This window comes from Urocampus carinirostris, chromosome 4 (assembly GCF_059441175.1).
Source record: "Urocampus carinirostris isolate Australia breed hairy pipefish chromosome 4, RoL_Ucar_1.0, whole genome shotgun sequence".
NCBI classification, from domain to species: domain Eukaryota; kingdom Metazoa; phylum Chordata; class Actinopteri; order Syngnathiformes; family Syngnathidae; genus Urocampus; species Urocampus carinirostris.
In genome coordinates, this window is record NC_142352.1 from 51,340,880 (window position 1) to 51,353,946 (window position 13,067).

At 36.9% G+C, this 13,067-nt stretch overlaps 1 protein-coding gene across 3 annotated transcripts in view; it reads left to right on the plus strand.

Moving 5' to 3' along the window:
• LOC148368133 (hexokinase-1-like) overlaps nt 1–13,067 on the plus strand; it is a 141,066-nt gene that overhangs the window by 60,486 nt on the left and 67,513 nt on the right. For all 3 annotated transcript variants that reach the window (XR_015850371.1, XM_088334848.1, XM_088334849.1), the window contains 4 exons: nt 1,791–1,878; nt 5,796–5,941; nt 10,899–11,091; nt 11,155–11,266. Coding sequence is in view for 2 of the 3 variants with exons in the window: in XM_088334848.1 (XP_088190974.1) it covers nt 1,791–1,878; nt 5,796–5,941; nt 10,899–11,091; nt 11,155–11,266 (539 nt within the window). In the remaining variant the exon portion in view is untranslated. The remainder of the gene's footprint in view (nt 1–1,790; nt 1,879–5,795; nt 5,942–10,898; nt 11,092–11,154; nt 11,267–13,067) is intronic.

Genomic DNA, 13,067 nt, shown 5'->3' on the forward strand with positions numbered 1-13,067 from the left:
AAGTGGAACACACTTTATTAGATATTTTAAACTTTTTTAACAAATAATAAACGAAAAAGTGGGTGTGCAAAATTATTCAGCCCCTTTACTTTAAGTGCAGCAAACTGTCCAGAAGTTCAGTGAGGATCTCTGAATGATTCATTGTTGATCTAAATGACTACAATGATAAATGGAATCCGCCTGTGTGTAATCAAGACTCTGTATAAATGCACCAACACTGTGATAGTCACAGAGGTCTGTTAAAAGCGCAGATAGCATCATGAAGAACGAGGAACACACCAGGCAGGTCCGAGAAACTGTTGTGGAGAAGCTTAAAGCTGGATTTGGATACAAAAAGATTTCCCAAGCTTTAAACATCCCAAGGAGCACTGTGTAAGTAATAATATTGAAATGGAAGGAGTATCAGACCACTGCCAACTCTAGATCGTGCCGTCACACTAAACTTTTAGCTCATACAAGGAGAAAACTGATTAGAGATGCAGCCAAGAGGCTCACTCTGGATGAACTGCAGAGGTCTACAGCTGAGAATCTGTCCATAGGACAACAATCAGTCGTATACTGCAAAAATCTGGCCTTTATGGAAGAGTGGCAAGAAGGAAGCCATTTCTTAAAGATATCCATAAAAAGTGTCATTTAAAGTTTGGCACAAGCCACCTGGGAGACACGCCAAACATGTGGAAAAAGGTGCTCTGGTCAGATGAGACCAAAATCTTACTTTTTGGCAACAATGCAAGACGTTATGTTTGGCGTAAAAGCAGCACAGCTCATCACCCTCAAAACACCATCCACACAGTCAAGCATGGTGGTGGCAGCATCATGGTCTGGGCCTGCTTTTCTTCAGCAGGGCCCGGGAAGATGGTTAAAATTGATTGGAAGATGTATGGAGCCTAATACAGGACCATTCTGGAAGAAAACGTGATGGAGTCCGCAAAAGACCTGAAATTGGGACGGAGATTTGTCTTCCAACAAGACAATAATCCAAAACATAAAGCAAAGGCTACAATGGAATGGTTCACCAAAAACATATCAAGGTGTTACAATGGCCAAGTCAAAGTCCAGACCTCAATCCAATTGAGAATCTGTGGAAAGAACTGAAAACTGCGGTTCACAAACGCTTTCCATCCAACCTCACTGAGCTCGAGCTGTTTTGCAATGAGGAATGGGAAAAAAGATCAGTTTTTCGATGTGCAAAACTGATAGAGACATACCCTAAGTGACTTGCAGCTGTAATCGCAGAAAAAGGTGGCGCTACAAAGTATTAACTCAATGGGGCTGAATAATTTTGCACACCCACTCTTTCGTTTTTTATTTGTTGAAAAAGTTTAAAATATCCAATAAAGTGTGTTTTACTTAATGGTTGTGTCCCGCTTATTGTTGATTCTTCACAAGAAATTACAGTTTTATAGTTTTATGTTTGAGGTCTGAAATGTGGCAAATGGTCACAAAGTTTAAGGGGGCCAAATAGTTTCGCAAGCCACTGTATATAACCATTTAATATATATTTTATATTTCCTTAAATTCAGTTGAGTCACAGCCTTTCCAGCCTCCTCCGGCAATAGTACATCTTGAACTATAATTTCTGCATAAATTAAGTAATAATTACTTTTTTACACAACATTTTCTGCTTTCTTCAGGAAAAAATGAGAAAAACAGTAACCGTCATACTTTATTTATTGTTATAAAAGAGTTTCAATTTTGAAAATTTCCCTTACTGACCCTTCCCTTTGTCTTGACCTCCTAAAGTTTAGAAGCGGATTACAACACAGTGTCACTCTTTTTTTCTCTGTCAGGAGTAAAGAGGGATTAACAAAGGTCAAAGACCTTTTAACAAGACTTGGTGTGGAGCCATCAGACGAAGACTGCATTGCCGTTCAACACGTGGGTATTGTTGCCAAAATAGACTTATTGAGTCTCAAGCCTGGTGCCGTTTTGCTTTCTATTCCAGCTTCTTTTCACATTTAAAAAAACATTTATGTTACATTAATTTGAAGATAGCACGTTAGTGATTATATCCATCCATCCATCCATTTTTTGCGCTGCTCATTCTCACTTGGGTTGTGGATTAGCTATTAAAATGAATGACAATTTGTTTTGATAATCCATCAAAAAAAAAGCTATTAAAATGAATGACAATTTGTTTCAATAATCCATAAGACACTGCAAATAAAGCAAAAACATAGACCAAAAAAGACAAAGTAAAACTCATGCTGCTTTTGGAATACCACTTTTACAAGATCAAACTTACTCAATACAAATATTTAGAACATTCATTTTGATTGACATATTTTATCAATAAATTAACATAAAGCCATTTTTAACTTAAAAAGTCCTGCCACATGCGCTAAATTTCATTCGGAATATTCCATGATTCACACTTATCAATGATCTTATAATTTCTGTTAATTCCTTCAAAGATCATTTGAAGTTTTTTTTTTTTTTTTTTTTTTTTTAGTCTTTTTTCCCAAGACTTGGTAGTGAATTATTGTTAGGGAAAAAAAACTATAATACAAATGTAGCGTTTACCAAAGTGTTCGAATTAGTTATCTGACTCCATTAACCAAACAAAAACTTTATTCTCCTAACAATGCATGCTCATTTCTTAATTTTAGGGAAAAAATATTAACAAGAGACAGGCATTTTCACACGGGGGCAGATTTATATTCGTAGATTATCTAGCTAAGTGAATTCCATCCAATTAGCCGAATTATTGTCACTCGAGGCTTCCTCGGGCCTCCCATCTCCCGTTCTCCAATCTGATCCCCCGTCTCTCTCTTCCGTCTTCCGTCTTTTTGACACGTCGGGGCATCGGCCCCTCCCCTTTAAACAATTTAGACATAAATGTGGGCATAGAAAAGAAAAAGGCCAATTTTTACTGTAATGTATGCATCATGAAAAAATGTAGAAATGATCTTTTCTATATCCAATGACAACTCTTTTGAATTAATTTCCTGATGAACTAAGATGTTTGGGTCGTACAGGGAAGCTTGGTGACGATATTATGTCAGCTTAAGAGTCAGGTGGACTGTTGTGTTTGTTTACTTTTCATCGTGTCACACGTTAAAGACCCCTACTATATGTCTTAAAATGGCATTAAGATAATAACAAGTAGGTTGTCATTTATGTCTACACATACATAGGGTACTATGTTAACCCTTACTGTATTTGACCAACTGCGTCATCTTTTTAATCAGTGGACGTACATTGTAAAGATGAATCATCGCTACATAGCGCCGAAGCCGTCTTCAATTTAGCGCATTTCTCCTCCGTTTGGAGTTTGGAGAAACGGAAGGTGATGAGCTGTCAGGCGATCGGTAATAACACAGCTACTGGGGTGGAACCTTGCAAGTGCCGTCCAATTAATTAGGCAACAATGTTCACTTGCACTCCTCTCACTTGAGGGGACTTCCCTATGGAGGGACCTCACTGGAGGGTTCTCAGGGCCAAGTGAGAGGAATGGGATTGGGCCTTATTCAGGCAGGAAGAAGAGTGCAAGGACAGAAGAAAACATTGCTGCAGTGAGGGACTCAGTAGGAGGCAGCCCTAGGAAATCAGTGCGTAGACGCAGCCAATACCTCGGAATGACAGGGGAGTCACTGCGGCGTGTTCTTACGTTTGATCTGCACCTATACCCATTCAAAATCCAAATAAAGCAAAAATTAATTGATGCTGACAAGGAAAAGCGAGTAACAATGTGTGAATGGTTCTGTAATGTGCTTGAAAACTTTCTTGAAAACGTTTGGTTCTCAGATAAGGCCCATTTTTTGCTTTCCGGGCACGTCAACAGCAAATCAATATTTTTTGGGGTTCGAAGGTTCCAGAAGAAGTGCTTCAGAGGACGCTTCATTCCGTTAAATGTACTGCCTGGGTGGCCATGAGCAAGCACTGGATCATCGGGCCTTTTTTTCGTTGATTTTGATGGAAAGTTGCCACAATGGAAACGCTTTCGAAACTGAATCTGTACACTCTGGTATGATTTTGTCGCAAAATAGGTCTCCAGGGAGAATATCTTCTGCTGATTTGTCCAAGACACTTTCAGGGCAACTATAGCTGCAAATGATCATCCATAGGTTCACCTTTCACGTCCTGCAACAGAAAAGACATTTGTTAAAAAAATTATTTTTTTATCGAATAAAATATGGGTACACATCTTTTTGGGTCACCCTGTATATAGCATTCCAGTTTTTTTAACTTAATCTTCATGGAGTGATATAATAGTCTCTTTAGTTCTAACTCGTTTGTAAATATATTCCATAGTTGATTCTTGTCTGGTAACCTTTTCATCATACGCTGTAAATACTGGTAGGTGATCAGAAATGTCACAAACCAGTAATCCGCTGTCGTTTGTAAATTCAATATTATTTGTAAATATATTGTCAATGAGTGTTTCACTGTGTGAAGTAATTCTACTTGGCCTTAATAAAGTTGGGTACAAACTCATACGGTACATTATATCAATATTGTCATCAATGTTTTTATGTTTGTTTGGATTCGTTAGATTTATGTTGAAATCTCCACAAATGAAGTGTTTTGTTGCCAATCGTTCAATATGTTTTTTCAGCCCAGTTTGTGAAGGTTTCAAGATTTGAGCCCGGTGATCTATAGACACAACTGACTATAATATTTCTCCTTTTTTTCATTTAAATTTCTATTGTAAGGCATTCAAGTAAATCATCGATTACAAATGACATGTTTTGTATTGTCTTAGATTTAAATCTTTTGTGCACATATCTAGCTACTCCTCCTCCTATTTTGTTTGTACTATTTACATAGTTCAAAAATTGAGTTCCAGGAAGACTACAAACTTCATAGTTGAAAGTGAGAAAAAGCAGTCTTTTTCTTCCATGTTCACCCAGCCTTTCATAAAGGATAAAATTAAGGGAAAAATACATGTTTAAAGGAATAATAAATTGTGAAGAGGAAATGAACAAAAAAAGCAAAAACGGGGAATGTAAAAGAAAAGTGGGGGAAAATAACGCTAAAAAGGAAAACTGTGAAAAAGAAAGTAAAAAAGAAATTATAGAGAAAAGAAGCAATTTTCTCTTTTTTTTCTTGTTTTTTTAATTTTTCTTGAGTTTTACTTTTTGTCTTACTCCTTATTTCATTTTTCTCTTTTCTCTTTTGAATTTTTTTTCTTTTCCTTGTTTTCTTAAGTGTCCCTTTTTGTTTAATTTATTTTTTAAACGGTTTTATTTTATTTTTTCATTCTTTTTTTCGTTTTATTTTATTTATTTATTTCATTTATCTTTTCCTTTTTTGAGTTTTCTTGAGTTTTTTGTCCATTTTGTCTTTACCTTTTTTATTTTTCTTGTTTCTTTTTAAAAGTAATAAGGTCCGTTTTGGTCACTTTGAGTGTCCATATTTTGCTTTCTCTCGTTGTGCTTTTAGCACTTGTTTTCGGTAGCATGACAGAATACAGTGACATCTAGTGGAAAAATAATACACACTGTCCCTTTAGCTTTCATTTAAGGCAGGAGCCTCAAACTATTATCCTGGGGGCCATAATGGGTCCCTGGGCTGCAAGTTTGGGACTCCTGCTTTAGATATATTTTTTTATCATTTATACCTATTTTTCATTTCAATATAAGAATTTCATGTCAAAATTGTTTTCAACTTCCTCAATTGTGTCTTCTTGCCTTAGAACCGATTGATGTGATACGTCAAGGGTGAACCCTGACTGTCTATTAAATCAGACCATCTGGGACAAATTCTAGTTATGCATTGTCCCTGGACACATAATAAGTGGTTTGTAAAAAGGAATCCCTGTTATTTTAATGTGTGTCCCCTGTTTCATTTAGGTCTGCACGATTGTGTCTTTCCGGTCTGCCAACCTGATTGCAGCAGTGCTGGCAGGTATCCTCATGAGACTCAAAGAAAACAAAGGTGTGGCCCGACTGCGCACAACTGTTGGCATCGACGGATCTCTCTACAAAATGCATCCACAGTGAGTCAAGGAAAATGGTGTGTTTTAAATGAATACTGTTTGAACCAGTGTTTCTTAAATTTGTTGGAGCTACATAATCCCACCAGCTTCTTATTCGCATTCACAAAAACCCTACTTTAGTAAAAAAAAATATTGTTTTTCAAATTCATGACACATGTTTTTTCTTGAACATCTGTGATGATTTGAGCCTAGATGTTTTGTCTCATACCCTCTCTTCCAAGGGTCATTAACCCTTTTGACCCAAAAAGCCATAAAAGCATTAATAGTTTGATTTTGATTTTTTTTTTGAGAGAGAGCCACACCATGTATTATAAGACAAAGTGAAACAAATGCGCTAAACCCACTTTCCCCAAAAAAGGTCATTCTTTAGCACATTTTATTTCACTGTGCTATGTTTGATGATTTCATAAAATCTATGAAATAATGATAATGCCAGAGCTTGTGTCCCATATCAATATAAATACACCGCTTAAAATACTTCTACCTCCCGCAGTTACTTAAGGTAATGCATATGTAACTGCGGTGTACCCGTCCCACCAAGGATCCACATTCACGCTAGATTGGATGATGAGGCTTTTATTACAGTTGCTGCAATGAGTCACACAACATATCCACAACATTTGGTTAGCACCTCAGCTGTCTTTCAACACGTTAGCAGCGCGCTGGAGACTGCTCTAAACATATCAAATAGTTTTCTTTTCAGTTTACATAAAATGCATTTTAGAATATCAACCATCACAATACATTTTTACATACATTTTAACAAGATACTTTTAACAAGTGATCGTATAGTGTTTTTTTTAATTCAACATATCTTTTTTCTGAATTTTAACCAACACCATCCTTTTCATATACATGAGAAAATACAAATAATGACAATAACGAGTGTAAAAACGGGAGCAATTTACCTGCAATGAGTCACTCAACATATCCACAACATGTGGTTAGCACCTCCGCTGGCTTTCAACACTATAAGGGGAATTAGCATTTTAGTACAACATAACTAACTAACTAACTAACTAACATAAATGGCGACAGAAACAAAACGAAAATAAATTCAAACAGCTTACAACATCAATCACATTACTGTGCATGTTGAGATATTTGTCAGCTGTGGTTTTAATGTTTACAATTAACTTTTTGCGGAGCACCAAAAGATCGTGGCTTACCGTTAGCAGCGCACTGGAGACTGCATTCTACATCCGCATTCCGGTCACAAAATCAGAAGCCAAACCAAACCTTACCCCATACCAGCAGGTGGCACTGTTGGACTCGTCATTGCAGGACGCTTATACAAAAACTATACAAACATATTTCAGTAGGAATTTCAATAAACCAAAGGTTATTATTACACCCATTACACATATAGAGCTGGGCGAGAAGGAGTGTGTGGGTCCTGTCCTGTGTATTGCTCCTTCTATTCCGACCACTCACCCAATCCAATTGCTCTAACTGCTTTGCTAGAGCTACTGGGTATTTAAAGTTTGTTGTGTGCCTTTTGGTTATAAAGTGTCTGAACAATGAACATTGAATGCTGAGTGAGCTTCATTTAAATATGCAGGATTATTTAGTGTTTTACAACCAAAAAAGGAAACAGGGTCTGTTGGTGTGACACATTGACTGTAAACTGTAGTTAAAATTGTGTGCTAAATATCCTGGACCGAACCCACCTGCCAGTCAGTTTTGCCATGGTTTCGCACATGCGACAATCTGTTCGGAATGTGACTTTACATTAAGTTGTTGCGCACATTCTATTTGATCTCTGAGCCATATGTACTTACAACATGATCCATATATGGTCAGGAAGGCATAGGTTCCCAACCCCTGCTTTATTTTGTCACGGATGGTGTCATTTTTTAAATGACTGCCGACGAGTATCCTGATGAGCCGTTCACAGTTTATATTGTCCTTAAATTAACAGCGTATATCAGGGAGGTCAAACTCCATTTAACCAAGGGCCACATCCGCATAATGTCTGTCCTTAAAAGGGCACGATGCAACTTATAAATGTAAAATAAATGTAACTACTCCTTCGTGTAATACTAGAGTTACGTTGAAAAATGTTGCTACACATACAGTATGTCACAAAAGTGAGTACACACCTCACATTTTTCCAAAGATTACATTATAATGTTCAATAGAACATCATTTGTGGCGGCAACCAGGTGAGGAGTACAAACAGGTTTGTGTCATGCCTAAAGTCAAGCATGGTGTTGGGAATGTCATGGTTTGGGGCTGCATAAGTGCAACTGGAGTTGGGGGTTGCATTTTTTGAGGGAAACGTGAATTCAAGCATGTACTGTGAAATACTACAGCAAGAAATGATGCCCTACCTCCAAAAAACTGGGTCACAGGGCATTTTTACAGCCTGACGATGACCCCAAATACATCTCTAAGATGACCATTGCTATTCTAAAGGGGTAAAATGCATGGACTGTCCAAACATGTCTCCAGATCTTAACCCAATAGAACATTCTTGGGACATCCTCAAGAGGAAGGTGGAAAAGCACAAGATATTGAATATCCCCCAGCTCAGAAATCCATGGACAGAAAATTAAAACATTTCTGCAGAATCATATTAGCCACACAGGATATTGAACTTCAGAAACTTTTACTTTAGTGTGTACTCACTTTTAGTGTGTACTCCAGTTTTGCACTCCTGAGTGTGTTAAGATCCAAGCAGAACCGATTAGCCATGCAATGTCACGTGATCATCTGCAGCCCGTGATGACTAAGCGGGGTCATTGCGTATAGACATGATGAGTTTGCATGTCTCAATCTCCACGGCAGAGGCTCCACTGAACCTGAGACTTACTCACAGAACCCTTAGTGTTCGATTGGACCCAGGTTAAGAACCACTGAATTAATCTTTTTAATGTTTGTAATATAAACCAGGGGTCTAAAACCCGCGGACTCGAAAATGATAGTTTGAGGCCCCTGCCTTAATATGAAAGTTAAAGTGACAGTGTGTATTACTTTACCACTAGATGTGGCTGTATTTTGTCGAGCCACCGAAAACGAGTGCTAAAAGATCCGGAGACTCAAAGTGACCAAAACGCACCTTATTAATTTTGAAAAGAAGAGAAATGAGAAAAGAAAAGGATAATTGCACAAAAATGGAAAAAAATAAGACAAAGGGAGAAAAATGAAAAAATAAATAAGACAAAAATAAATACTTAGAAAAAAAGGAAAATGAAAATGAAAAAACAATTTAAAAAAGGGAAAAATGAAAATAATAAAAAGACAAAGAAAGGGAAAATGAAAAGACAAAATTGAAAGTCACAAAAAAAGTAAAAGAAAAATTGGAAAAATTCTAAAGAGAAAAATAAATAAGTAGAAGGACAGAAAACAGAAAAGTGGAATGAAAAAATGAAATGATAAGGGAAAAGTGAAAATCAAGACAAAAGGGAAAAGAAAAATGAAAACCATAAAAACTTTTTTTCATTTTTTTAAATTTTTCTCTATTGTCCTTTTTTACTTTGTTTTTCCTTACTTCTGTTTTTATTTCCATTTTCCTTTTATCATTTCTTCTCTATTTTTTTAAATTCATTTTTTAAGTAAAAAATATTTTTCCCCTCTTTTTGTCTTTGTTTGAGAAAAGCTCAGTGAAATTTGGAAAATTTGATGCTGCTTTATGCTCACTTTCAGTCTCCGTAGTTTGTAGTCTTTGGACTCACTTAATGTAATGTGTACATTACAGTGACATCTAGTGGATAAATATTAAACACTGTCACTTTAAGAACAGCGGAATGTGTGTCAGCGTTGTTTTTGTGGAATAGCCCATTTGGCCCAACTTCACCCTAGTTTCAGCGCCCCCCAATGTTCCCTCTAATTTTCCACGGGTCTGAGCGTTCACTCACAGTCGGCGAGCAACGCTTGAAACAACAGTGAGCAACGGCCATCCCAAGTTTGGCAACTGAATCATCAAACATGTTGAAAACTTGACATCAAGTTACATTTTGCTGAGTTTCCGTGCAATGCAAAAGAAAATGTCACTTTTGAAGGAATTGACTAATTTATTATTTCAAAGGTTGTACGGCCTACAAACGTCATTTGTTTTTACAACAATTCTTTCACAAGATTTTCATTTCTTTTGTCTCCTGGTATCTTTTGTCGCATTCTACTAACATTTTTGGGGTCTTATCTAGTCGGTTGCACGATACAGAACTGTATTTAATCACATTTCTTTAGTGGAAGTACAATGTTGGCAACAAGATTGACTTGGTATAATTGGAAATTATTTGAATGCAACACAAACTTTTTCTTCTTTTCCTGTTTTTTTCCGATTTTTTTAAATTCCTTTAAAAAAATCTCATTATGTTTATTTTTTCCTAGCTGTTTCTTTTTCTTATTTATTTACTTTTTTCCTTTGTTTTTTTGGTTTATTTTCTGGCTTTTTTTCTGAATTTTTCCTTCTTTTTTCTCTTCCCTTTGTTTCCTTTTTCTCAGCTTTTCACTACTTTTTCATTTTGGTATTTTTTTTCTTTTTTTTTCTATTTCCCCCCTTCCTTTAAGTCATTTTGTGCACAATTTTAAATAATATTTGGTCGTGTAGGAATGAAAGAAGCAAAAACAACCTGAAGAGACGTTTGGAACTTGAAAGAGGCGGTTCTCTTTAGTGAGCCGAGCCGAAGAAGCCGGTTCTTGAAAAACTCTACTGACTTTACTCAACTTCGTTCTGCTTTGACATTAACTTCAAAATACCGCATTTAGAAAACAGCGTCAGGGGAACCTGTGTATTTTTTCCTTCATGCACTGTAACTTTGACTTAATCCGCTTCTTAATTAGCAATTTCGAGCCCTGACTTTTGTGAGCTGGCTAGATTTTCTTGTGCGCTAAGAATGTGCGGTCAGTGCGCGATGGCGCACGTGCGCAGCTACAAGGAAACATTGGCGCCCCCCATTCCAATTTGAGACCAGTGATCCAAATTTGTGACACAAAAAAAAATCTACTTCAGGTACGCCCGTCGCCTTCATAAGGCAGTCCGTCGTCTTGTTCCTGATTCCGATGTGCGCTTCCTCCTTTCGGAGAGCGGAAGCGGTAAAGGAGCCGCCATGGTGACGGCCGTGGCCTACAGACTAGCCGAGCAATCGAGGCAAATTGGGCAAAGTCTGTCTGAGTTCCGCCTGACGACAGATAAGCTGCTGGAGGTGAGCTACATAAGTGTGTTTGTTGTAAAACTGTGCTAATGAAGGTGTGCTACGTTTCTCTAGGTCAAAAGTCTAATGAGGACCGAGATCCAAAATGGCCTTTCGAAAGCCACGCAGGATACTGCCACAGTGAAAATGTTGCCAACGTTTGTATGCAGCACTCCTGATGGCACAGGTTTGATACTTCCTCAAATTTTAGTCTGAATTAGGGCTGCAACTAACGATTATTTTATTAACAAATAATTAGTAAATTATTCTTTCGATGCGTTGATGAATCGGATTTTATAAAAAAACTTTTTAATTCCCTTCTTAACAGACAAAAAGATATACAAATGTATGCCTTACACCTGCAAGTGTGTAAGATACTCTTTTTTTTTTAATCTACCACCTTATTGAAAGATCATAACAACTTTAGACTTATCATCCAAAATAAAAACAAAGAAAGAGCAATACATCCAAATTTTATATATAAAAATGTGCATTTTAAGGTGAAATTTAGACATTTTCAGTTGCGTGCTGTGTTATTTAGAGGCTTTACGGCAGGGGCCAGGAACCTTTTTGACCCAAAGAGCCATGAAAGCAAAAAATGTTTTAAAAAGAAATTGAGAGAGCCACATCATATATTTTCAGACAAAATTGAAAAAAACTGCCAAACACGCTCTCTAAACAAAAGCTAATTCTTCAGCACATTTTATTTCACTGTGTGTCATTTGATGATTTAATCAAATGTATGACAGGATCATAATGCCAAATCCTGTGTCCCAAATCAATGTAAATATGCTATTTACAATTTGTCTTCCACCTTCAGTTAAGAGTGTTGAGGCGATTTTTTTCCATGAAATTTGTCCTTAATATTGGTTTCAAAACAATGTGCATGAAAAAAAAAGTTCTTTTGTAAAAAATGCAAATGATAAGCATATAGTCATATTCACTTTTGGTGTAGACTGCACTGAGCGAGAGAGAGGGAAGGAAGTGCCTTGCGCTGTGTGCAGTGATCCGCCCACCTGTACTGCTCAACCAATCAAAGTCGTTTGCCAGTGTTTTTATTTATCAATTTAAATGGTTTCTTATCGTACTTCTGGATTAATTTGCTTCGGCTATATATGGACCAAAATCGGGATGAAATCACTTGATTTTGGAACGCCACAGAGAGATGAGCAATAGTTACATTTTATTTCGGAGCCTTATGTACTCATGAAAAGAGCCATATATGGCTCCCGAGCCATAGGTTCCCTACCCCTGCTTTACAGTTGGTGTATGCCTGGGCACAAAGATTTCCATCTGCCGCAGGGATGTCGAACTTTTGGCTTAGCGTGTGACGTAATTCACTCCACTAAACGGAACTCCGAAAAAAAGGAAAAATCTCCATCGGCATACATCGCATGTAATTGACGATGCAATTTATTCAAAGTTATTATTATTTCATATCGAAACTGATCAAAATCAATTATATAATTATTCACTCACAAATATATTGGAATATCTTAAGTAAAAAGTTTCCAAATTAAACTGAAAACCAACCCTAGAACCAACACTGAATAATATTTCTTCAATGATAAAAAAATAAATGTTTTGTTAATTATTGCATCAAATATTGAAAAGAAAAGATAACTATGAGGGGTTTCTATGACTTTGTTATATTAAATACATTATTGAGCTTTAAAGAACTTTCTTTTGATCATACCATCCCCCCACCCCGTCGTCCTGGACCTGACCGTAGTTACTAGGCTTTTTCACTTTCAAAAGTTGGCAGGTATGGCGTTGTACCTCGCACATCAAGTGTTACACGTCATGACAAGACGAAACATGAACATGAATTCAATGATGAGTCTGACATGGCAGAGACAATAAAACGCGTTGTGTCCAGATATGGCAAACAAACACAGACCCTGAAAACATTTGTAACTGCTACAAACGCCACCACTGAAGCAAGCCATGACATTGCTCACTGCATGGCAAAGCACGGAAAACTATTT